Source organism: Drosophila miranda, chromosome XL (assembly GCF_003369915.1).
Source record: "Drosophila miranda strain MSH22 chromosome XL, D.miranda_PacBio2.1, whole genome shotgun sequence".
Lineage (NCBI taxonomy): Eukaryota > Metazoa > Arthropoda > Insecta > Diptera > Drosophilidae > Drosophila > Drosophila miranda.
The window spans coordinates 15,159,861-15,185,420 of NC_046673.1; the positions used below are offsets into that span (position 1 = coordinate 15,159,861).

Genomic DNA, 25,560 nt, shown 5'->3' on the forward strand with positions numbered 1-25,560 from the left:
CAAACAAATTGGGCCCCCATTTCTTGCAACACCCCCCACACTCCTCCGGGCGTTTTTTCAGCGACAGTCAAAAGAGAAACACACACAAAAAAATTAACGCCAGCGCTCGAAAGAAAAATGCAGTGAAGGAAAATCTGTGCCAGTCCATAGAGTACGCGTTTCGTTGTTATCTATCTATCTGTCCGTCTTGTGTTTTTAATGTAGTTTATGCAGCATCTCTGCTGCATCTGTGTAATCAGTAATCTGTCCAGGAAAAACGATGGCCCACGGATGAGCCCCAATTGGTTTTATTAACGCAACGAAATTTATGCGCGCGCCTGCCATTGCGACTCCCGCAGTCGAGGCCCCCCAGCAGCAGCATAAGCAGCACCCACACACACGCCCAAGTCCGAGGTCAACTCCCACCCAATCTCCGCGTGCCTCCGCCCACAAAATTGGTCGCCCTCAATATTGCAAATGGCATCAAACAACAATAACAGCAGCTTTGGCAGCTCTCTTGGCAGCGGTATCGCCGCTGTCAATGCAGATCTATGGCGCGAATGCGTCGCCTGGCTAACAAGATGCAAAATCATACCGCCCGACCACAAGGCCGCCCTGCCCGACGCCGAGATCCGTATACTGGCCATGACGCTGCGGGATGGCGTCCTGTTGTGCAATTTGGTGATCCATCTGGATCCGAGCAGCATGGATCCGCGGGAATTCAATCGCAAGCCACAAATGGCCCAGGTGGGGCACCATGCAACCATTACGATCCTCCTACATCATCGTCATCATCATTGCGGTTTTCCTTTCTCCAGTTTCTGTGCAGCAAGAACATCAAGCTCTTCCTGGATGTCTGTCACAATAATTTTGGTATACGCGATGCGGATCTGTTTGAGCCCACCATGCTCTACGATCTGACCAACTTCCATCGGGTGCTGATCACGCTCTCAAAGCTGTCGCAGTGTCGCAAGGTGCAGCAGCTCCATCCGGATCTAGTGTGAGTGTGTGAAGAGCACTACAGTTCACCAATACCACCAGAGATGGGATCAAACTGCTTGTTCTGCATAATGCTATTGGAAGCAGTTACCCCATCCCTGGTTATGCTTGCATCACACCACCTCCCCGCAATTGTGATTCTTACTGGATCTTCTTTTGCAGCGGTTTCAACCTTCTGCTATCGCCCAGCGAGCGTTCCCATTCGGATGAGGCCATCTACAAGGATCTGCACTCCACGTAAGTTTTGTTGTGTCTTTCATAAAAATGCACCTCCTGCGGTTCTCTGCAGCATAACGGATATGCAATGTATTTTGCATTTCCGCTCCCCCTTCCCCACACAATCTCTTTACCATTATGCGTCCACGTACAGATCGCCTAAGCCCTTGCGTCCCTCTCTGGGTGCTTATCAAAAACAAAAACGAAAGAAAAACTTGAATAAATCCCATTGTCCCGTTGCTTTTATCTAACACGCACTCTCTCGCTCTCTCTCACGCTCTATCTCTATCATTTCTGTAACTCTCTCTCTCTCTCTCTCTCTCTCTCTATCTCTCTCTATCTCCTTCTAACACACAACCAATCATTGTGTGCGTGTTGTAACTTGTGTGTGTGTGTGTGTGTGTGTGTGTGCGTTTATTGCTTTTACCCCCAAAAACAAAACTGCATTCCCGACGGGCAGTGAAATGCGAAAAACAAACAGCATCGATGCCGCCGTCGTGCCTGCATCATCCGCCGCCACCATCGCCAGGGAAGGATTCTACGCACGGACTTTGAAGAGCGGCTCTGGGTCCGTGTCGGTGGAGGATGAGAATAGCGATATAACCATTGAGAATGGCACCGAGGACAACGATATTGATGATATGGACGACATCGGCGATGGGACCATGGATAATGACTCGGGCAGTGGCGGCAGCGGCAGTGGCGATGGCGGTGGCAATGGTTCCATGAAAACCCTCTCCTTTGACCTCTCGCTGGACGACACTGCCTCGCTTGAGGGCGTGCCTCTGGCCACAGTCGCCTCACCGCCGGAAACCCTGGCGCCCACACGCACCACTGCTGCCCTCCTGCGGGAGGCACCGAAGCCAAGCACCTCGGAGGCTGCTGCCGAGGCATTTGCATCGAATGCATCGTTTTGTGCATCGACACTGTCGCTGTTGCATGCCTCCAACTCGTCGCTATTCATCAACGAGAGCCAGTGGCTGCAGAAGGCCGCTGCCGCTGTCTACAATTATCGGTCATGTCCGTCGACTAGCTCCTCGGAGCATGAGTACTCGTACATCTACAGCGAGGACGACGAGAAGGTCTACGAGGATCTGTGCTATGTCACCTTCCAAACGAAGCCAAAACCAGAGGTGTGCCGTCTATCCATTACTAACCTTACTCTCTCCCTGTAGTAGTCTCTGCGTAGTCCTCATCCTCATTCTTAACCCATTCCCCAGACCACCAGCTCTACCCCTCTCCTGCTTTACTCTACCTGTACTGAAATCTTCTGAATATCTGTTTAGTCTTAAGAAAACTACTACCGAACACATCACACCCACCAAATGCAATGCACCGCACCCAAAGGTTAGCCTTTTCTTTATTTTGCTTCTGTTTGTATATCTATACCGTTACCTTATTTATCATTTATAAGGCAAAATATCCCCAAAACGATACCCCCACCTATATTTGACACCGTTTGAGGGCCCGTCCGTCCAGCATATTGCTAAAATTTGTGGGGCCCAGCCATCGTTCAAATGTGGATTATGGATTGTGTATCGATCCGAAATACACACTGGGTTATGGGGACACCTGCCTGTCATTCCCTTTGCCGATAAGGCTGTCGCCCTATCATTCATCTGTGTCCGCCGCCGCAGCCGTCTGAGCCGCCGCCGCCTGATTGTTATTGGATTTGCATTGGCTGCTGCTCCAGCTCCAAACAACAGATTATCGCACTACAATATGTATAATTGATTGGGTGGGTAATTATTTACTCTTATTGAAACATTCCTATAAATAGAGGCTTCAAATGTTCCTGCCATATCGTTGCTAAAAATCGAAACCATTTTGGTTCGGCAATGATTACCCTTTTCCGCAAGAATCCAGTATTGTTGCTCGGTATGCACGTGCCGTGAGCCCCATTGATGCCCCTGAACCATTGCTGATTTCAATGAAAATGCCATTTCACGTTTTGTTCGGTTGCGTTCTCTTCTTCTTGATTTTGATTTGTTTAACAATTCGTTGTAATATCTATTGCTATTATGTTCGATGTTGTTGTTTATTCTGTCTTCAGCTTTCTGTATTCTTTTTCGTTTCCTTTCTTCTCCAACATTTGATGTGTAGCTTTTCTGTTTCTTTCCTTCTTTCTTGTAACATTAAATCTAGTCTTTGCTTAACGATTCAACAGCATCTATCTATCAGTGTGTATTTTTTTCTTTCTTAAATTACGATAACGTTTTTAGTTAATACAAGTAATAGTCTTTTCCTTTTCGTTTCTTATTTATAAGTCTTTTGCACGCACTCCTTTGCGGGGCAGCAGCTAGGAACTAATACAAAAAAAAAAACAAAAAAAAATTACAAATAATACGAGGGGATAACAAAAACGTGGACCCTGTTTCAGTGGTAGCTTCCTTGGCTCTGCCTTGGGCTCCTCTTCTTCCTTACTTATAGACTACTCGCCCAGTACTCTGTTTCGACCTTTGGTTTATTCCTGATTTTAACGCACTCCTTTGGGGGGCAGAAACTAGGAACTAACACAAAAAAAACGAGGGGGAACGTTGTGAGTTGCTGCGGACACCGCAACTCTACAGTTATACCCGATACTTAGTCAGTATGGCTCTCCTCCGGCAGACGCCGCTAATATTAAACGACACGACAAAGAGTGCGTGCGAGAGAGACAGAAAATCAGTCTGAGCGTGACGTCGGGCGCTGCGTAGCCACTGCAAATTGATTTGTTCCTATTGGCTATAAAAATGATCTGATCTGATCCAGATTCAGCAATCTGATAGATATGGTCATTATCTATGATTCTGCGTTTTTAGTTTTCTCGAATGTGCAATATTGTGGATGCAACAGATTTTCGTCCTTTGTGGGGGCGCAAGAGGGTGGGGCGAAATTTTGAGATATACGTTTTATAGTGACATCTTAAAGGAGTGTGTGTACCAAATTTGGTTACTCTAGCCTTAATAGTCTCTGAGATTTGTGGATGCCTCAGATTTTCGTCCTTTGCGGGGGCGGAAGGGGGTGTGGCGAAATTTTGACACAAAATGGTCAAGGTCCGATATCACAGGAGTGTGGATACCAAATTTGGTTGCTCTGGCTCTTATAGGTTCTGAGATCTTTGAACTCATATTTTGCATTTGGCAAAACCGACCATGAAACCTGTGTGTTAGAGAGAGACAGAGCGAGAAAGAATGAAATTGTTTTCTTGATTCTGGCTATAATAATTATACGATCTGGTTGAGATTTTACACTCTAGAACATATAGTCATCCTCTACGATTCTGGGTTTTTAGTTTTCTCGTATCGTCAAAATTGTGGATGCCACAGATTTTCGCCCTTTGTGGGGGCGGAAGTGGGCGGGGCAAAGTTTTGAAATATTCTTGTAGCAGTGACATATCAAAGAAGTCTGGATCCAAAACATCGTTGCTCTCGCTCTTATAGTCTTTGAGCACTAGGCGCTGAAGGGGACGGACAGACAGACATGGCTCAATCGACTCGGCTATTGATGCTGATCAAGAATATATACACTTTATGGGGTCGGAAACGATTCCTTCTGGACGTTACACACATCCACTTTACCACAAATCTAATATACCCCAATACTCATTTTGAGTATCGGGTATAATTACAAATAATACGAGGGGATAACAAAAACGTGGACCCTGTTTCAGTGGTAGCTTCCTTGGCTCTGCCTTGGGCTTCTCTTCTTCCTTACTTATAGACTACCCGCCCAGTACTCTGTTTCGACCCTTGGTTTATTCCTGTTTGGAGTCCTCATCAGTGCTACTGACACTGCCAACCGGCGATGGCTCCGAGTCGGCTGCAAATAACTTCTCTAGACCCGGCACCTCGATCTGAACATCTAGAAATGTGGCCAAAGGGATCAACATTTTACTCACAGCCCGGCCCAATACTTTGAGACGCTTCTCCATAAGCTGATAATAGCGACTGCGATGTCTGTGGAATGGAATAGGAAGGCGGCGGTAAGGGGAAACATTATCATTAACCAGTTGATAGGCAGGCATACGATAGATAACTCACTTGTAGTACTCATCCTTCTCGCTGAGTTCCTCTTCAGCCGGACGCTTGCGAGACTTAAGAGCCATAGACTGAGCCGAGGTTTTGTTGTTTTCATTGTTCTCGGACGGTGTGGGGGGCAGAGATTGCGAGAGTGGCCCTCTCTCCCCTATTGGCCGAGTCAAAGAACGATTTGCCGTCTTATTCTTTGTTGGGGCTATGAAACCCTTCTCGCCCTCGTCTTCCTCGGCGTTGTCCTGCTGATTTGGTGGCACGTTTTTCGATGTCACAGGAATAAGAACAAATGGTTCAGGTGCGACGACGACCTCCACACCATTGTCGTTCGCCTCTTCACCTTTTTCCGTCTTAATCTCTGCTGCGTTTAGGGAACCCTTATCGATATCCTTCTTAGGATTAACATCAACTGGGTTGACTTCTACCACCTTTTTCGGAGTTTTAGGACTTGGGGGCACGATTTCCGGTGCCACTTCGATGGTTACGTTTTTGGTTACCTGTTTAGTCACTTTCGACTGCGCATTCAGATCATTCGTCGCATTCTGTGCATACGAATGATGGTCATTCTTCTTGATCATGAATTGATGGATTTCACCGAAAAACTCCCATTTCTTGTTGATTGCTGCGATGATCTGATTGGTGATTGGCGCACTGATGCCATTTCTCTTAATGCGATAGCCTTGCAACAGGGCTTGCCATTGATTTCGCAATTCTTTCCCATCAAAATCATCAATCTTAGCCGTTTCCTTAAAAGCCCTGTAGAAGTGCAAATGCATCGTTAGTGTTCGATCTACATACATTTGATCCGAAAAAAGCTTATTTCGTACACCCCCCCATGCCTGTATACGTTTTACACAGCTTATTTCGTACACCGTTTAAAAGGCAAGCCTGTACCCTGGCAATACGCAATAAAATAAAAAACAAGAAACTTACTTCCAATCCCGCTCGCTCCGCAGCGAGGGTTTCTTGAACATATGATCCGCATTTATGCGCTTTGTCACCAGGCGGCGCGTCTGCTCTACGGTCCCTACAAATGCAGTAGGAACAAACAAAAAAAAAAGACAAAAAATGGCCTGCATCAGAATAGCGGGGGAAACACGTGTGCTCGTCGTCCAACTTACATGATTTCGCGTCACTTTTAGCGTATGTATGATGCTCCATTTCGTTTATTTGTTATTAAACAAAATCCGATGAGGTTCTACGATTTTTCTCAGCCGCGCACAATTCTCACACATACCAAAATAGAGGTGTCAAACCGTCGATGGCAGTCGTATCGATGGTTTTGCTACTATTAATGATACTATCGAGATCTTATCGGTCGAAATCAAAACTATCGAGTGGCGCCACTACCGATGGTTTGACAGCTCTACACCACCAGCAAAAATTAAAAAAATGAAATTCTGCACACTGTTCTAGGTCTCAATAGTAAAATATCGGATGTAGGATATCGATGCGATGCTTTGTGCTCGATGAACGCGGTCAAAACCAATCGAGCTCAAACATTTCAAGTATCGATTTTACTTTATGTTTTCGTTAAAAGTTTTGCCTATGTTTATGCTTTTGTTCGATTTCTATGATATTATAATTTAGTATTGTTTGATTTTGTCATTTTCGTTTAGTACCACCGACAATATTGCATGCAATGGAACCGGTTACGATCACACCAACACAAAAGAAGAGGAGGTCTACCAAGACTTGTGCGCCCTGCACAGGACGAGTAGAAGCCAGGTAGAACGCTGTTGCTGTTGTAGCAACTCCATGTGCATGAGACGCCGCTCTGTATCCATCCAGCTCCTTGCCGAACTAATTTATCTGCTTTTGTGCGCCCATTTAGACAGCCTCATCGACCAGCTTCGAGCAGCGCGACTACGTGATACGGGAGCTAATCGACACAGAGTCCAACTATCTGGATGTTCTCAATGCCCTTAAGTTGAAGTTTATGGGTCCGTTGGAACGGCATCTCAACCAGGACGAGCTGCGGCTAATATTTCCCCGAATTAGGGTGAGTATCCCCCAGAGATCGTTATCATTTTCGAACCCCTTTTAATTTGTGTTCATGTCCAGGAGCTGGCCGACATTCACACGAGATTCCTGGATAGACTGAGAGAAGCCCTATCGCCCAGCACCAAGCTGAGGATGGCCCAGGTATTCATGGATTTCCGTGAGCCATTCCTCATCTACGGCGAGTACTGCAGCTGCCTGTTGGGCGCCATCGACTATCTGGCGGATGTGTGCAAGAAGAATCAGATCATCGACCAGCTGGTGCAGAAATGCGAGCGCGAGTACAATGTGGGAAAGCTGCAGTTGCGCGACATACTGTCGGTGCCCATGCAGCGCATCCTAAAGTACCATCTGTTGCTGGACAAGCTCGTGAAGGAGACGGCGCCACAGCACGAGGACTACCGCTCGCTGGAGCGGGCCAAGGAGGCCATGATCGATGTGTCGCAGTACATTAATGAGGTGAAGCGCGACTCTGACCATCTGGTTATCATACAGAAGGTGAAGGACAGCATATTCGATCTGCATCTGCTCCAGAATGGCAACGATCTGCTCCAGTACGGACGCCTCCTCCTCGATGGGGAGCTGCACATCAAGGCCCACGAGGATCAAAAGACCAAGCTCCGGTATGCCTTTGTCTTTGACAAGATTCTCATCATGGTCAAGTCGTTGCACATCAAAACGGGGGACATGCAGTACACATATCGCGACTCGCACAACCTGGCCGACTACCGCGTGGAGCAGAGTCACTCGCGACGCACCCTCGGCCGGGATACGCGCTTCAAGTACCAGCTTCTGTTGGCCCGCAAATCGGGCAAGACGGCCTTCACGCTGTATCTCAAGTCGGAGCATGAGCGGGACAAGTGGCGCAAGGCTCTCACCGAGGCAATGTGAGTAGTATATGCCCCCGCCGTATCTATGATCTATATCAATGATGTTTTTTGCGTTTTTAGGGAGAGTCTTGACCCTCCTGGCTGCCGCAATACGGATCACAAAATGGAAATCTTCACATTCGATACACCAACATCATGCCGGCACTGCTCCAAGTTCTTGAAGGGTCGCATCCATCAGGGCTACCGCTGCAAGGTGTGCCTCATAGCCGTCCACAAGGGCTGCATCTCGTCGACGGGTCGTTGCAAGCAGAATCCCATAACCCAACCGCCGCCCGTCTGCGATCGCCAGCTAACGGAGTTCAATTGGTTTGTGGGCAACATGGATCGCGAGACGGCGGCCAATCGTCTGGAGAATCGACGCATTGGCACGTATTTGCTGCGGGTACGCCCTCAGGGGCCATCGACGGCCCATGAGACGATGTATGCCCTGAGCCTAAAGTGAGTACGGTTATCCAAGTCTTTCTGTTAATGTATCATTTATTCCTCTCTTCAGAACCGATGATCATGTGATTAAACATATGAAAATCAATCAGGAGATTGGCACAGAGGGCATGCTCTATTGCCTGTCGACACGTAGACATTTCAAGACCATTGTCGAGCTGGTTTCCTACTATGAAAGAAACGATCTAGGCGAGAATTTCGCGGGGTAAGAAGTCCCCACATGAATGTAGCAAGATCTAGATTATTTACTTAAACTTTTCGCAGATTAAATACATTGTTGCAGTGGCCATATCGTGAGGTAATAGCCACTGCCCTGTACGATTACGAACCGAAGCCAGGGAGCAATCAATTGCAGCTGCGCACCGACTGCCAGATATTGGTTATTGGCAAAGATGGGGACAGCAAGGGCTGGTGGCGTGGAAAGATTGGTGATACAGTACGTTCAGCAAAGCCTATGGGGCTATGTTTTCCTTAAATATATATATAAATGCTCTGCTTTGTTCGACAACAGGTTGGCTACTTTCCCAAGGAGTACGTGCAGGAGCATTCCCCTAACGACGAGCTTTGATATTATAATTCGCTCATCTACTTTGGTACACCCAAGGCCATGTCGCCCCAAGAGGCAGCCATTAATGTAGTCGAAATTGTAGCGCCAGCAGCTGTTGTTGTGCCGGCAGCCATACTCCTGGAGGGTATACCCTGCCTCACCAGCCTCACGACCACCACAACCGCCGCCGCTACCGGCACAACCACCAGCAGCAGCAACAGCAACAGCAACAACAGCAACAGCAGGTCCAGCCTCAACCAGTTCGTCAGATAGATACGGCAGCCACTGCATCCTAGTTAAATATATATATATATATTCTAATTATACAAATTGTTTTTATGTTTATGTTTAAAGTTGTAATATTTTTTTTTTTTTTTTTTTTGTTGTGTTGTTTTGTTTTTTCTCTGTATAACGTACGAAACGAAACATTTGTGCCAAACCACAGAACAAATTACGAAACGAAGCGAAACAAAACGAAACGAAAAGCATCTAAAACGAAAAATAATGTTTATTAAATGTTCTTAAATGTGTGTGTATATTGCACATATATATAGGTATATATGTATTTGTGCATGTGTGTATATTTTTAAGCTTAAAAAACTAATTAATTGCCTAAGTTTTATTTATGCACAATACAAAAGGAAAACAAAAAAAGAAGCTTTAAAAAATATGGTATAATTTCATACTATATACAAAAAAGTGCATCACCTTATAAATCTATCCATTATCTATCTTATATATATATATATAATAGATATATAATGATTGTAAACACACACACACAAAACGTACGCCAAAAGAGCTACAAAAAGAACAATGCTGAATGATGATGGAAGTAAAAGCTTTAGCAATATCAATATATACGTCATATATTTATGATCATGGTGATCGATCCCCCCTACACACACACACACAAAGAAAGTGAAAAGTTTAGGCCAGCCAATTTATATAGATGTCTTATATACAATTTATATATTACTCATTATGTACCTACTACACTTATATACATATACATATATTAGCCGATGGTAAACAATATTTGCAAAAAATACTACGGCTAAGCGGTCCACTCAACGAATTCAACGAAATTTTTGTGAGCATTATAACGAACGAACATTAGGCTATAAGACAGTCAGTAGGGCGCATCTTGGTGTCTCTTTTAAATACTATTCTGTTGTCTACTGTCTGATAAAAATTGATTGCAGGACCCCCTCCGCCACCCACCACAAACATACATACACCATATATTGTAATTGTCAAACCACAAGCAACTAGTGTTTTTATCCGTTCAAATGGCACAAAAAGGCACCCCAAAATATAAAGAAAACAGCGTATAGTTGATAAGACTCTCTCTAGCTATATACCTAAACATCTATCTTTGTATTGGATGCCTTAAAGACCCATGATTATAATGTATTTTGTATGGTTTCACAAAATGTTAACAATTCCATATAATGCATTTAATAACCGACTTGTGCGCACGACTTGCACTACTGCTGTGCCAATGCTTAACCCCAGCCTCTATCCCTTTCCTTTTGAAACGCACGCATCTATCGATCTATATCTATATCTCTTTTGGCAGCTACAAAAACTAGAGTTAAGATAAAACATAAATGTTGTTCGCAAATCGTAATTGCTTCCATGTTCTCTCTACTTATGCCAATGTGTAAAACGTAACCAAATTGTGTCTGTGCTTTGTTTGTCTAAGAATTCAAAACAGTCGAGGAGACTCTGATTCCCCCGAAACCCTCTAATGGAGACGCCCTAATAAAGGAAATTTTTGTGAATGTATTGTTGTTCAATTGAAAATATATATATGTATATTCTGTGTGTTTCATCGGGAGGAACTTCCCATGCCGTGGGGTGTCTTCATGTGGAGGATAGAAAATTTTTTAGCCATCGTTTAATGGGATATGTAAAGAACTTCTAGTGAGATATGTATTTCGCGAGACATAATATAACTAAAACGAGGGGGAACGTTGTGAGTTGCTGCGGACACCGCAACTCTACGGTTATACCCGATACTAAGTCAGTATGGCTCTCCTCCGGCACGACAAAGAGTGCGTGCGAGAGAGACAGAAAATCAGTCTGAGCGTGACGTCGGGCGCTGCGTAGCCACTGCAAATTGATTTGTTCCTATTGGCTATAAAAATGATCTGATCTGATCCAGATTCAGCAATCTGATAGATATGGTCATTATCTATGATTCTGCGTTTTTAGTTTTCTCGAATGTGCAATATTGTCGATGCAACAGATTTTCGTCCTTTGTGTGGGCGGAAGGGGGTGGGGTGAAATTTTGAGATATACGTTTTATAGTGACATCTTAAAGGAGTGTGTGTACCAAATTTGGTTACTCTAGCCTTAATAGTCTCTGAGATTTGTGGATGCCTCAGATTTTCGTCCTTTGCGGGGGCGGAAGGGGGTGTGGCGAAATTTTGAAACAAACTCGTCTCGGTCCGATATATTAGGAGTGTGGATACCAAATTTGGTTGCTCTAGCTTTTGTAGTCTCTGAGATCTAGGCGCTAATGTTTTACTCTAAGCAAAGCCGCCTATGCTACGTGTGTGTTAGAGAGAGACAGGGCGAGAAAAAATGAAATTGTTTTCTTGATGCTGGCTATAATAATAATACGATCCAATTCAGATTCCGCAGTCTTAAAGATATGGTCATTCTCTACAATTCTACGTTTTTGGTTTTCTCATATCTTTAAAATTGTGGATGCCACAGATTTTCGTCCTTTGTGGGGGCGGAAGTGGGCGGGGCGAAGTTTTGAAATATTTTTGTAGCAGTGACATATCACAGAAGTCTGGATCCAAAACATCGTTGCTCTAGCTCTTATAGTCTTTGAGCACTAGGCGCTGAAGGGGACGGACAGACGGACAGACAGACATGGCTCAATCGACTCGGCTATTGATGCTGATCAAGAATATATATACTTTATGGGGTTGGAAACGATTCCTTCTGGACGTTACACACATCCACTTTTACCACAAATCTAATATACCCCAATACTCATTTTGAGTATCGGGTATAATTAATAGGGTAGTCCTCCCTTTTCTGTATGAAAACTTTTATTGCAAACAAAAAAATTTGTAATATTAGATCTTAGCTACTGGGAGCAGGGGGAGCGGTGCGGGAACGGGAATGAAATGTGCGATCATGGAACGGGGCCCCGTCGCCGAAGTATTTTGACCAAGCGGCGGCGACGATGTTGGTTAGCTGGCAGTGCTACTGCTTCAGTCGTGATCTCCGCCGGCTGCGGCTGCTCCTCATCCGGATTGGTGCCCTTCGCATAGCTGTAGCTGATGGTACGCTTGTAGATGCGTTGCTCTTGCTCCGATTGCTGTGATTGTTGGGCACGTGGCTTCCGATTGGAGGAGGAGGCCTTGGACTTGGTCTTGGTCTTGGATGCGACTGCGGATAGGGCCTTCTCCTTTCTTTGCTTTTCCTGGACATCGTAGCAGCGCTCCAGTCGCTTGCCCTTGCTGTCCTTGCACTGATAGCAGACGCGCTTACCCTTCTGCCGACGCACACAAAGGCTGCTGGGGGCGGATGACTCCTCCTTTGCCTCTACGGTAACGGATTCCTGCTCACTGCCGTCGTCATCCTCCTGCGGATTGTCGCGATAGCGCTTGTACTGGCTGCCACTGTCATAGGCATACTTCTGCGGCTGTTCCGCATTCGAGTAGCTGCAGGTCTCCGAGACTTCATTGTTTTTGGCCTGGCGGCAAATCTCGCAGAGCTGGCCCTGACGCTGCACGCGACGACAGCGCTGATCTTTGTGGTTGCTGGTGTCCACTTGTGTCTGCTCCAGGCTGCTGCTGCCCTCATCCCCATCGTCCGAGGAAGCCCGATCGAAGTATTCCTTCACAAACTTTTCGTAGTTGCGCTCGTAATCCTCACTAGAATGCGGCGCTTCATGGCTGGTCTCGCCACTCAGGCTCTCCACGTCATCATCCGCCACATCCACATCCTCATCCGCCTTGGGTTCGGCCTGAGCCTTGGCCTGAGACTGAGTTTCTGCCAGGACCTGGATCATTTCGGGAAGCTTTCCCATTTTGCTCTGGTCCACATCTGTCAGGGTGAGTGCATCCAATCGTTGCAGCAGCTTGCCCGGTGAAAACGCCTCCCAATAGTTGACACTGCCGTCGTACGAGTCCGACATGGACACGGCTAGGCCAAGCAGCAGCAGCAGCTCCGGCAACAGCATGGTAATGAAAGCATCATGTCTCAGCAACGGCCGGCCCTTTTAAGGCCTTCCTCTAGCTCTTTTGGGGCCAATGAAGCGTGTCGTGCGGCAATTGGCAAAGCAACCGCAGAGCCATCAGGAAGTGGTGGCTCAACGATTGTGCCTGGGACCGGTAGGGAAGTGCAAATGAAAGGCAAGATTTATTTTGTGTGCCCAATCAACTAAATCCAAGCCACTCTTGTACTAGAAACTGTACTGATGGGCAGCCGATAAAGAAACAGCCAAATGGGAAGAACAGTACGGGGAAAATGGACATGGAATGCTAAATGATGGGAGTGGGGTAGTGGGGGCGGGGAGGAGGTGGCACATTGACAGCTACGCAACGCGATGGATGTCGCTCAGGCGCTGGGCTCCAATGGTCGGTTGGACGGCTTTGGTCAACGGCTGCCGCTGTTGCCGCGCCTCGCGCCGCTTCTCGCGTATGATTTGCTTGGTCCCTGAGGTGTCCAGCTCCTCCCAGCCGCCAGGATTGTCATCCACCCAGTCCTCGAGATCGGCCTGCAGGCGGTAAAACAAGGCGAAAGTCAGATAAATTGTTCGAGGGAACAATGGCTATGATCTTACAGTATCGCTGATGGGTACCACATCCTGGGCCTGCAGTCTGGAAAAGTCGGTTTGTTGGTTGGACGCAGCCGTGGCTGTGGGATCGTCCAGAAAGTATTTCACCTGGGGCTTGATGGTGGGCGTCAGCTCCTGCAAAATCGAACACAATTATAGATTATTCGGGTCAGTCACCGTCTGTGCCAAATACCAATACCACTCACACTAAAGAAATCCGGCTCGGGCTCTTCTTTGGGCGGCGTTGGGGGCTGGGCCATGCGCTGACGGTATTGCTCTATGTGCTCCTCCACGGTTCGGGGACTGTCGTCCCACGAGTTCCAGTCCCGTTCCCTTCCGATTGACCGACTGCCACCACCGCCACCTGCTGATCCAGCAGCCGCCGCAAAGTCCCCCCGCTCCACAATTACGTTGACGGCTTGGAGCTGGTCCCCGTTGGATGTGATACCACCGCCGCTGTGGCTCAATTTCCGGCGCCGCGAGAAGCAGCATAAGGCACGCCGGCAAAGCGTAACGATGCTGAGCAGCAGCATCCTAATTTGTTGCAACATAATTGCCGAAAACGAGCTATTTTAAAAGATTCGACCCTGTGTTGTTGTTTTGTTCGCGATTGACCATTATATGTAGAAATATCCAAAAATATACCGTCTCATTTTAAAAATATACCTAAAATATACTGACGAATTGAAGATACATATATTTTACATATTCCTCGTTTTTATCTTCCGTCGAATATTACTAGCTGGATAGAACCGTCAGCAATGCCCACATAATTGTAGGCCGTTGATGAATAAATTTTCTTCAAGATTGGCTAGTTTTTAGTCCTTGCTTTTATTTTATTTTGATTAAAATAAGGCTTAAGCAGAATAGTTCAACAAAAAAAAACAGTTGCAATGTTGCTGGTATTTGAAGATATGATGTATAGCCTTTGTATACCCTATTTCGTTAATTTAATATGAAGATAAAACGTAATTAATAAAGACCTCTTCTCAAATTGATATGTTTTAGACATTTTTATGAATATGATTGGTATCTTGCATATACATATATACATATATCTCGATCCTGATACCCATTCTTGGTCTCTGTAAGAATACAATAAACAGCAAAATATCGTTTTGATATTTAAAACAGAGACAAAGTTGTTTTTGCCTTCTTTGGATCCTGGGACTCAACTCTATAGTATCCTTTTCCCCAGGGCATGCCCAGAAACATTTTGCGTGAACTAGTAACATTTTGATCTTCCATCAAATATTACCAGCTATATAGAACCTTTAGCCATGCCCACATAATTTTATCCAATTACTGATTCAATTTTCTACTTGACTGGCCAATTCTTAATACTTGCTTTTATTGGTTTTCTATATAAAGTTGAAAATGAAATTTAATAGATTGATGAAATTGACAAAATATACCATTATATACCGATATACCGTAAATATACCGTTGGTTCAATTTTGACCTCAGATACTGACAAATTATTTGTATTCAAATTCCATCATATTCCTAAATTTTTATGTTCGGTTGAAAATGTTTTTAAATCAATTTCCTTACATGGTAACTACACGCTAACTACACATTTGCTACATATTAAATACATTTTTATGTAATTACCAAAATTTACATATCGATGGCAGCTATCGTTTAGAAAATTTTGATAATTTTATTGATATTATATTGCGCATACAATATTTAAAAATAATTTTACTCGATATAATAACAATAATTTGCTCAAAATTGATTCTTTATTGATATGTACTATATAGTAAATATATAATCACTTGCAATAGCTAGTGTTCGATTTTGTACGATATATTTCAATTTTAATAGTTCGATACAAAATGAATGGTTTATAAAAAGAAAAGAATTGGCAAAAAATCCCAATTTTTTAATTAATGGTTTAATTTTTCAATTAGGAATCTTTTTGACAAAACAACTATTTTCAAAATACTTAGGAGGAATCGTAATTACCTTTCGTACTATCGATTGATTGCCAACTTTACTATCGATGCTCGTACGGTACGTAGTCGAACTGCAGCACTGCCAATTCCGTTGGCCGCCATAAGTTGAAACATTTTTTTATAGTTTTTATTTTTATTTCAGACAGAGAATACAAGCAAGTGTGAGTGGTTTTCAGTGGACAACTGTAGTGCGGCCCGTGTCGGGCACATCCTCGTGATCGACGTTATTGCGTTCGATTTTGTTGCGTCGCCGAAATTTAACAATGAGCACCTCGATGACCCAGGGTACGGCGCAAAGAATCATAAACCCGTTCAAAATGTGAAAAACTAATAAGTAGTCGCGTGTCTTGTCGCGGATAATGCCGACGATCGGTCCGATGAGAAACATGGCGTTTCCTTGCGTGAACATAAACAGTCCGTAGCCGGTGGCAAATCTGTGCGGGAACAAGAGTATTAATGATTATTAATGCAACGCTCAATAGATCGCGAACCGACCTCTCTTTGGGCAAATAGTCGGCAAAAACAAGAGGCAGCGGCACATGCAGCCACGTGCGCAAAAATCCTATAACTCCGGTGATGCAGGCCATTCCCACGAACTCTGTGATTCCATTAAAAACTGGTGAGTGAATGAAAAAAAGTGTAAGTTTCTATTAGGCCCCCTGCTTCTCTTCCTCCAATGGAGGTTGCGTACCAAATCTAGCAAAGACCGTGAAGACAGCTCCGGCCAAGTAAATATATCGGGAGGGCACTTGTATGCAAACAGCGGTGACGGCCAGAAAAATTCGCGATGTTAAATCGGCGGCCGCTCCAATTGCTATAATAGTAGCAGTGTCGGGCTGTGGGTAGGGATAGAATAACAACCAATATATTATTAAAATATAGTTTACGATTATATTTCAACTGTTTTCTGCGTTTTAAAAAGCCAAATACATATGTAGCTATTTCCAAGTGAAAATGCGCCATTTTTTTCCCCCCCTCTCATTCAGTAAAAGCCGAACCACGTCCGAGCAGGAAACTTTTTCCCTCTCTACCATTGAGTTATGTGTGTGTATGTGCTTATCGGTTTGAACGCTATTTCCAGGCGACTCGATGCCGGGCAGCGGCGACAGCGCAGTAGCTGGGTTTTAGTAAAAGCCGAGCAGAAAAAGAACTCAAAGAATTCGTGTAGCTACGCGCATGTGCAAAGGCTCCTTTTTTCCGTCTCTCCCATTTTATTCGCCGACTTGTCCGATTTTGTACCGAGTCTCTTTTGCTCTCATGTGTGCTATATACATATGTGTGTGAGCGTGCGAAGCGGAGATGAAAAATAAAATGGCGGCAGCGTCGGTTGTAGCTTTTTGTATGTTCCCCGGCGGCTGGATGCCAGGCAGCGGTGCGAGCGCATGCGTAGAAGTTAAACTGAACCGTGACGAGACGGACGGACGCGCAGAAAAAATAAGTGAATTTTAGTGAAAACAAAATTTAAAGAAATAAACCAGCAGTATTTAAGAGCAATTAAAGAGGTAAAGCTTCCAAAAATTAAAATATTATTCAATTTTAATTATGTTATATGTGATATATTTAATATAATATGTTATATTTTTATGTTATATATTCGGAACACCGAATTTTTGTTTAATATTAAGGGTTTTCTTCGGTTCGCTAATGTCGTTTAAGGTCATGTGTTTATTTCATGCAATTTGGAATGCAATTTTTCAATTTTAACTCGCGTTTTGTGCTTGTGTGTAAAGCAAGCATAAAGTCAAAATTGCGACGTCGGTTTCGTGCCTTTTTTCCGTCTCTCCCATTTCATTCGCCGCTTTGTTCGATTTTGTACCGAGTCTCTTTTGCTCTCATGTGTGCTGTATACATATGTGTGTGAGCGTGCGAAGCGGAGATGAAAAATAAAATGGCGGCAGCGTCGGTTGTAGCTTTTTGTATGTTCCCCGGCGGCTGGATGCCAGGCAGCGGTGCGAGCGCATGCGTAGAAGTTAAACCGAACCGTACCGAGACGGACGGACGCGCAGAAAAAATAAGTGCATTTTAGTAAAAAAAAATTTAAAGAAATAAACCAGCAGTATTTAAGAGCAATTAAAGAGGTAAAGCTTCGAAAAATTAAAATATTATTCAATTTTAATTATGTTATATGTGATATATTTAATATAATATGTTATATTTTTATGTTATATATTCGGAACACCGAATTTTTGTTTAATATTAAGGGTTTTCTTCGGTTCGCTAATGTCGTTTAAGGTCATGTGTTTATTTCATGCAATTTGGAATGAAATTTTTCAATTTTAACTCGCGTTTTGTGCTTGTGTGTAAAGCAAGCGTAAAGTCAAAATTGCGACGTCGGTTTCGTGCCTTTTTTCCGTCTCTCCCATTTCATTCGCCGATTTGTCCGATTTTGTACCGAGTCTCTTTTGCTCGTCGCTTCTCGCGCTTTTTGGAACTTGCGCGAGCGAGAAAAAAGATCCGTTCCGCATATTTCTATTCTCGGTTTTTTTTTTTCTATCGAACATTCCCGAACTTTGGTGTAAATTTTAAATTCGAAGATAACACAGCAATACAAAAAAATTATTTATGATTTGGGTCGCTATATCTTCAAGAATATCCACTCTATAGACTTGAATCAAAAATCCTGCGAGCGGTCGTATAATTTTGTCTCCAAAAACAACTAATGAAATGCTAATGAAATTTTTTGAAGAAAACTATAATTTAATATTTAATTTCTTTTCATTTTAGCGATATAGAAATTAAATTTGTATATGCCGAGGCGTGTTTCTGTGAATTTTTCGATAAAGGGTAAGAATAAAAGAAATGTAAAATTTATAATTCAATTTATAGTTAATTTTTTTTTAATCCAGCCAATAAAATTCTGAACATTGGTTTGCCGAAGTTAGATATTATTCTACATTCTAGTATATACAAATTTCGTGTCGCAGTGTTTTTGTTTGAACTCCTCACAAACGGTGGACCGATGAATTTTTTTTTGTGTCTTTAGAAGGTATTAACTATTTTTTAACTTTCTTTGTCGAAATTTGTAGGAACAAAAAATAAACCATGCCACATTTTAGAGCATACAGAACAGTCCAACGTATCCAATAAAATAACGAAAATGTGCATGTGAGCATATCGCAATTGCGTGAAATACAATCACAAGAGGGACGAGATCAAGAAAATTAACAAGAACATCGTGAATTTTCATCCGTTTTGGTTCTTCATCTCGAAAAATTCAAACATGAGTGGGATGGAACGTGTTGCGCCTCAGGAAAAGTGCAACTACCAAAAGTTAAAACACCAGCAGAACCATTGAAAGGCTTTCTCACAGCACGGATCGTTCGGAACAGCAATAGTTCACAGTACTGCGACAAATGGTTCTCCGGGTAAGCTAGTAAATTGATATATGTATGTAGTAATACTCACCCTGCTGTATCCCAATTCAAACAGATAGACCGGCTGCATGGTGAAGAACGTGATGTCCGAGTATAGGGCAAAGGTGATGCCCAGCACAATGTTGACGTAGATGGGCTTCTTCAGGAGCGTCAGATCTAGAAAGTCCACAACTGTGCGGGTCCATCCTTTTTTGGGGATGGAGGTGGAGGCATCGGGAGCCACCGTTGTATGCGGTGTCGGTGATCCACTGACTGTCGAGGGGCGTCTGGAGGCCTGCAGGCTGTGGAGCATTTGTGGCGAGGCATCGCTGACGACCACTGGACCGGACCAGTTGCCCAGGCTGGTGATGCTCGAGGCCCGACTGGAGATGACCTTCAGCATGTGCTCGTCGGCATGCGAGAGTCGCCGCAGAAACTTGGGCTCTTCTTCTGTGGCTTTCAGCGGAGTCTCTGGCTGGATGCGCACCACCACTGTGGTGGTTTTCTCTCTCTCCTGAAGCTGCAGCTCCTCCTCGCTGAGGGGCACACGACGCATATGCCACTCGACGGGATGCATTACGAGCATACCCAGGACGGCGTGGGCATTGAGGCCGGTGAGGATAAGCAGGCACCCGCGGAAGCCGTACCACTGCATCAGTTTCTGCATCACAATCGGATAGAGCATCGATCCCAGGCCGATCAGCGTCTGGGCAAAGCTCATCCACATCACACGATTCTTCACAAAATAATGATTGAAGGTTGTATAGCAGGTGGGCACCATCAGGCCAAAGGCCAAACCCTGCACCAAACTGAACGCCAGCAGTAGATGCATCGTCGAGGTGGCAAACACTTGCATTCCCGTTCCCAGGAAATACAGGACTCCACCCGTGACGCCGACCGCTCGCATGCCGAAACGCTGGAACAGCGAGCCCGAAAATAGACCAGCGAAACTCATGGCCGAAAAGAAGGCGCTGGTGATGATAGCCATGGCACTGGTCTCTGCGCCAATGCTCTTCAGAAAGTCCCCGAACACGAGACCAAACGATGGCAGAGCGGCCAAGGCACTAGTCTGGAAAGGAAGAATAAAAGCCAGGAATCCAGGATGGATATCTTTTGTTGCAGGTGAGTAGCACTTACAAAGGGCAGGGCCATGCCAATGCACACAAGGATGCCCCAACCACCATCGGGGGCCTCCAGTTTGTAGGACTTGGACTTCTTCATCGATGACTGAGAGGCCTGGCGACTGCTGCTCCTGAAGCGCTGAACGTTGAGTGATCTTCCGAATGACTTTCCGAGTGGCACCTTGGGTGCGTATCGTGCCTCTGTCTGCTCCGTCTGCTATGTGCTTCTGTGTTACACATAAATCTATTCTCCATCCATCATATAAGTCAGTGGCAGTGGCTTCCTCTTCCAGTACCTGATGCTTCTGCTTCTGCTGTCTTATCGGTGTCGCGGTATATGGGTTTTATGGCCAAAGCTTAGGGGGTTTTGTTAGCGCATCTTCCACCCACTCATAATGTAATTTGGCTTTTCCCGATAAGATTAGAAGAGATGCCAAATGATGCAATATTCACTTTCAAATGATATTTGCCAAGTGGCGGCCTCTCTCCTCTGGGAACCTTCTCTATTATTATTACAATTGCGAATCGTTTTTACGCTATTTATCTATCATCGCTTCATATCTTAAAAAAAAAAACAATTAAAATGCCTCACCGCCGCCTCCCGCATAAGAGAGATAAGAGAGAGCGCAGAACTAATGCTTTCAGATATACAACAGTGGTCCCCAGTGGTCGTCCTCGTGGCCTGCCAGACTTCATCTTCTCAGAATTAATTCTCATTCATAATTTATAAAAACTTAAATTTATTCTTCACGCATTACAGAACGCATGTGTGTGCCTTTGACATGATATCCTATGACATTCTATCTTCCAACTTTGTTTGCCTTTGGATGATAAAACATTATCATTACTGTTGATGATCATCCACTCAGTGGAGGAGCTGCTGGTGGTAATGGCTCTTTTCACACTTCATAAAACAGTAGTAGGGAATGTTCTTTGATTAGGAATTTTACAGAATTCGCCTCCCCCCGCTTCTCTCTTTCATTATCTTTCGAAACTTCAACCTTTTCGATTGAAACCACCCGAACCGAAGAACACAATTTTTTCGTCTCGTCTTGTTCATCACTTTATTCTCTTCATTAAATAATCATATAGTTCTTATTGTAAACATATATGCATATACTTGTATATCATTCAATATCTTGGGCACCAAATCAATACCACAAAAGTTTGCATCGTATCAAAACCTCTATCTCCCTCGAACTCTCTCTCTTTTCACTCTCTGTCCCGAAAAACGAAAGAACCTTTAAGTACACAAAATATGCTTAAAATCCTATTTATTTTAAGTAGTATATCTGAATGTTGTTCTTGTGGTAGAAGTTTTGTTTTTATTGCTTATCGTTTTGGATAATTTAAAATATCTTACAATTAGGTGGGGGGCATGCAACAAATGTCCTACAGGTAATTAGGCACTTTCCATACAAATTTCGTCTTTTTTTTCCCGGCCAGGTGGGTGAAAATTTGATTTGATTTTTGCTGGGATATACGAGATGCACCCAGCAAAAAAAAGCTCATGTAAAAAAGTTTGTTACAGCCAGCCACCAGACGGAGCCACTTGCCCAACTGCCAAAGTTGGCCACATGTAGTTGGCCCATGAGTCGCCAGGTGTCGCCACACTGGCTTCTTCAGTTGTGTCGTTGGGATTTTGTATATATTTTTGTGTGTGTGGCGGGGGGGTTCATTGTTCATTTCTGTACTATATTTGTATATATTCTATATGTTCTGGGGGTGGCTTGACCAATTTGTCGATACGAAATAAACGCCTTTCGTAAAATTGTGAGAAATCGGCTCGAAAAAGTTAGTTCTTCTGAAATCGAAGCAAAAAACATAAAACTAGCTTAGATCTAAATGGGCATGCAAATATATAATATAATATAATATTTAGGTTTTGGGCACATTTATAAGGCTCTCTCATATTCTCATTGATCTTACAAGCACAAGGAACCATCGTTTTGTAATTTTTGTTTTATATGCTTAGAGGGGGGCGTATACAATATTCTGGCATTTGGATTGGCATCAGAATTGAAACTATATTGATCTGTTTTAATGTTTATTCCTTAGTATATATATATAGTATAGTATAGTATATATATATTTATATCAAATTGGCGAAAAAAAAGCCACACACACACAGAGAAAAATTGGTCCTTGTATAAGTAGGTTATTTCTTGTATACCGCCATCTTTCATTCCTTAAGGTACATTTTAAAGCCCATTAATTTCTATCAACTTCAACTCTCATTTTCTTACGATATATACGATATATGTATCTACTCTCGTATATGTGTGTGTGTGTATTTATGGTGTATGTATTAGTTTATCATCTAAATTAGAAACTATCTTTGAACTATCACATACAAGTTCACTAAATAAACGACAAAAAGAGCGAGAGAACAAATCAGAAAACAAAGCGAAACCAAATAAAAAAAAAAAATCAATCAACAGGGCGAAAATACAATACAAAATAAATGGTAATTCCTTAATCATTAAATCATTTAGAAAACAAAAAGAACAAAGCACACAATTAACTAAGTTTTTAATACATTTTGTTTGGGGAAGTGTGTGGAAGGGGTGTGGGATGGGGGTGTGGGTGCGAATCCCCTCACTACAGCGCGAGCGAGCCTTGTCTTCCTTATAAATATAGTAGCTCATATCTAATCCTTCTGCATTTTGTTTCGTTTTGTTCCCCAGCTTCCATTTTACAACTTGACATCGTGCGTGGTCCGCGTGGGCGCTCCTGCTGCTGCCGAATCCTGCGTGGGAACCTGTGCGGCATCTGCAGTGCGGCGGCGCGCATTTAGGAACTCCACCAAATACTCAATGCCCCAGGCGAAGGCACACAGCATAATGCAGAAGCTCTGGGTGTGTATGCAAATGGGATAGCTGTCAGTCAGATCACGGATGAGGCCTAAAACAAGCATTTTCGATTAGGATTATGACTAGGATGGGTAGTGTGTGGTCTTACCAATCAGTGGCCCAAAGGATATCACAAACAATGCCTTGCCCACCAAATGCCAGCCAAAGGCCGATGGCAGCTTCTCCAGCGAACAATACTCGGAGACGGTGAGCGTGAAGTTGCTCAATGCCGAGCCACGGAAGAATCCGCAAATCGATAGCCAAATCATCAGCTGTGTCCAATCGGTCTGCTCTGCCATGACTACGGAAGCGAGACAATCAATGATAATGTCAAAGGTCAAAGGATCCCCATCGGATCACTGGGCTGGGCACTTACTTGAACGTGTTAGAGCCACAAAAATGATGGAAACCAGAAAAATGGTACGCTTCCTGATTGTGGTCCTATCGAAGATCGGCGGCAAGACAATCCGTGCTGCGATATCCGTGATGGCCGTGATTGACAGGCAAAAGGCCACATCGCTCTTTTGGTATCCCAGATTGGCGAAAAAGAACGGCGTCACCATCTTGAAGTTCATCTCGGCCACATAGAAGATGGACAGACCGAACAGGAGATTGAGGAACATTTTGTCCTTGAGCATGTCAATGTCCAGGAGATCGGCAAACCGGCGCCAAAAGCCCGGCTTTTTGGGTTTCTTCTTTTTGGCCTCCTCATCGGCAGCGGCGGCGAGAGCGGCCTCCGTCTGTTTGTCCAGCTCCGTGGGCTTCATTTTGATGAAACTGTCGCGATGTCCGCCAAGGACAATGCTGCCGGTGGCGGTGCCAACGCGTCGCAGCTCGCGGTCGTTCTGCTCGAACTCATCGTCGCCGGTGTTGAGGTGCACTTGCAGAATGGAGCCGGTGAAGTCCATGTAGGAGAGGTTCGAGGTAACCGAGGCCTTGCGACAGCGCAGCTGCGTGGCATTGATCTCCGCCTGCGAGGTATATGCGCCATCGGCACCGGCCCCATGGGCCGCCGACTGTACGCCCGCCAGGGACATGATCCGCGGAAATGTGGGTCGCTTGGGTATGCCCAGGCGAGAGCCATTCATGGTGTTCATGGCCATCTCCGAGTAGTTCTTGCGCATCGAGTGCTGGTGGGCGTGATGCTTGTGGAACAGCAGGGTGTTCATCTCGGGCAGAGCATCTTCCTCGTTGCCATCCTCTTTGATCACTTTGAAGTCGGGCGGCGAGGCCGCCGACGCAGCCACACCGCCGCCACCCAGCTGCAGTTGGGGCTGGGGTGTCGGCAATGCCGATATACACATCAGCTCCTCATCATCGAACTCCTCCTTCATGTGCCACTTCACCGGCTGCAGCAGCACCGAACCGACAGTGGCGTTCAGCGCGACTCCCGCCAGCAGCAGGACAGCGCCCTGAAAGTCATATGCCTCCAGCAGGATCCTCACCAGCTGCGGCATGATCAACATGCCAATGGCCGTGCCAGCCATCGAGAGGCCCACCGCCTGTCCGCGCTTGTGCTTGAAGTAGTGATTCAATGCCACAAATGCCGCCGACGTGGACAGGCCCACACCGATGCCATTGATCACCGAATAGGTGCTCAGAATGTGCGCCATGCTGGTGGCCGGCGATGTGAGGGCCAGGCCCAGGCCGCAGAGCAGAGAGCCGGCAATGGCCACCTTTCTGTAGGAGAACTCCTTCAGCAGTGGCCCGACAAACAGCCCCGAGAAATTCATGCAGACGTCCAGCGCACTGATGATCACCGCCGCCCCAGTGGTGCCCACATTGAGATCCTTCAGGGTGTCGCCAAACAGTAGACCGAACGATGGCTCTATGGAGCGTGTGGCCAGCTGCAAGGAAAAGCGGATCAGAAGCGGATTAGAATCAGGTCTTTTATTTTTCTCATTTGGCAGCCAAATAGACTTTGTTACTAATTTAATTTTTAATTTTATTTCTATTTTTTTAGGCCAATTTGTCGTTCGTCGGCTAATCTGCCAGCACCGCGTGATTTATCAGCCAATCGAGCGAGAGAGAGAATAAAAATACTTGGACAGAGAGAGGACCAACGTCATTAAATGGATAATCGCAAAACCTTATCAATTGAAGGCCTGAGCGCCCTGCGGGTGAGCCCCAGAGAGAGAGAGAGAGCGGGACAGAGGGACCCTGTGAGTGGCCCGTTTCCTATCATGAATGCACTCCATGCCGAATACCCTCTTATTCGAGTATACCCTTATCGATTGTGCAATGCGACATTTGGCCATCAGCTGAATGGGGCAGTCACTCATTATCAGGGCACGGGCACACAGGGCCCTCTCTCTCTCTCTATCTGTCTCTGTCTCTATCTCTATCTCTATTGATGGATCCAGCAATCAGCAGCATTGAT

At 44.9% G+C, this 25,560-nt stretch overlaps 6 protein-coding genes across 9 annotated transcripts in view; 1 reads left to right on the forward strand and 5 right to left on the reverse strand.

The window, feature by feature from the left end:
* LOC108162887 (protein vav) lies at positions 1 to 10,877 on the forward strand. 3 transcript variants are annotated; one of them, XM_033388455.1, is made up of 11 exons: positions 2 to 726; positions 798 to 979; positions 1,141 to 1,215; positions 1,655 to 2,329; positions 6,827 to 6,935; positions 7,042 to 7,209; positions 7,272 to 8,095; positions 8,159 to 8,536; positions 8,592 to 8,744; positions 8,804 to 8,975; positions 9,051 to 10,877. In XM_033388455.1, exons 1-11 carry the CDS (start codon positions 457 to 459, stop codon positions 9,105 to 9,107), a joined length of 3,063 nt encoding a protein of 1,020 aa, XP_033244346.1. In that variant the 5' UTR covers positions 2 to 456; the 3' UTR covers positions 9,108 to 10,877. The 3 variants fall into 3 exon arrangements, with proteins under 3 accessions (XP_017153341.1, XP_033244346.1, XP_017153348.1); XM_017297852.2 differs by lacking the exon at positions 6,827 to 6,935 and having other exon boundaries at positions 1 to 726; positions 1,655 to 2,327; XM_017297859.2 differs by lacking the exon at positions 1,655 to 2,329 and having other exon boundaries at positions 5 to 726; positions 9,051 to 10,873.
* On the reverse strand, positions 4,735 to 6,465 carry LOC108162898. Its single transcript, XM_017297871.2, has 4 exons — positions 6,329 to 6,465; positions 6,141 to 6,234; positions 5,217 to 5,963; positions 4,735 to 5,132 (listed from the first exon to the last, which is right to left on the reverse strand). The coding sequence occupies exons 1-4, from the start codon at positions 6,366 to 6,368 to the stop codon at positions 4,931 to 4,933; spliced, it is 1,083 nt and encodes a 360-aa protein (XP_017153360.1). The 5' UTR covers positions 6,369 to 6,465; the 3' UTR covers positions 4,735 to 4,930.
* Positions 10,878 to 12,137: 1,260 nt separating the features above from the next.
* Positions 12,138 to 13,352, reverse strand: LOC108164730. The gene has a single exon (XM_017300623.2). It carries the CDS (start codon positions 13,294 to 13,296, stop codon positions 12,244 to 12,246), a length of 1,053 nt encoding a protein of 350 aa, XP_017156112.2. The 5' UTR covers positions 13,297 to 13,352; the 3' UTR covers positions 12,138 to 12,243.
* Positions 13,353 to 13,456: 104 nt separating this feature from the next.
* On the reverse strand, positions 13,457 to 14,521 carry LOC108164731 (receptor-binding cancer antigen expressed on SiSo cells). The gene is made up of 3 exons (XM_017300624.2): positions 14,100 to 14,521; positions 13,900 to 14,028; positions 13,457 to 13,833 (listed from the first exon to the last, which is right to left on the reverse strand). Exons 1-3 carry the CDS (start codon positions 14,442 to 14,444, stop codon positions 13,651 to 13,653), a joined length of 657 nt encoding a protein of 218 aa, XP_017156113.1. The 5' UTR covers positions 14,445 to 14,521; the 3' UTR covers positions 13,457 to 13,650.
* Positions 14,522 to 15,954: 1,433 nt separating this feature from the next.
* LOC108165090 (monocarboxylate transporter 7) lies at positions 15,955 to 20,568 on the reverse strand. Of its 2 annotated transcripts, XM_017301142.2 has the most exons (5): positions 20,345 to 20,553; positions 19,260 to 20,276; positions 16,546 to 16,690; positions 16,350 to 16,470; positions 15,955 to 16,288 (listed from the first exon to the last, which is right to left on the reverse strand). In XM_017301142.2, the coding sequence occupies exons 1-5, from the start codon at positions 20,426 to 20,428 to the stop codon at positions 16,027 to 16,029; spliced, it is 1,629 nt and encodes a 542-aa protein (XP_017156631.1). In that variant the 5' UTR covers positions 20,429 to 20,553; the 3' UTR covers positions 15,955 to 16,026. The 2 variants fall into 2 exon arrangements, with proteins under 2 accessions (XP_017156631.1, XP_017156632.1); XM_017301143.2 differs by lacking the exons at positions 15,955 to 16,288; positions 16,350 to 16,470; positions 16,546 to 16,690 and adding an exon at positions 18,883 to 19,198 and having other exon boundaries at positions 20,345 to 20,568.
* An 807-nt stretch (positions 20,569 to 21,375) lies between these two features.
* Positions 21,376 to 25,560, reverse strand: part of LOC108161426 — a 34,847-nt gene continuing 30,662 nt past the window's right edge. Inside the window, exons 3-5 of the mRNA XM_017295690.2 lie at positions 23,557 to 25,027; positions 23,290 to 23,481; positions 21,376 to 23,232 (exon numbers count right to left, since the gene is read on the reverse strand). Of these exons, the coding sequence (XP_017151179.1) occupies positions 23,024 to 23,232; positions 23,290 to 23,481; positions 23,557 to 25,027 (1,872 nt within the window). The 3' untranslated portion in view covers positions 21,376 to 23,023. The remainder of the gene's footprint in view (positions 23,233 to 23,289; positions 23,482 to 23,556; positions 25,028 to 25,560) is intronic.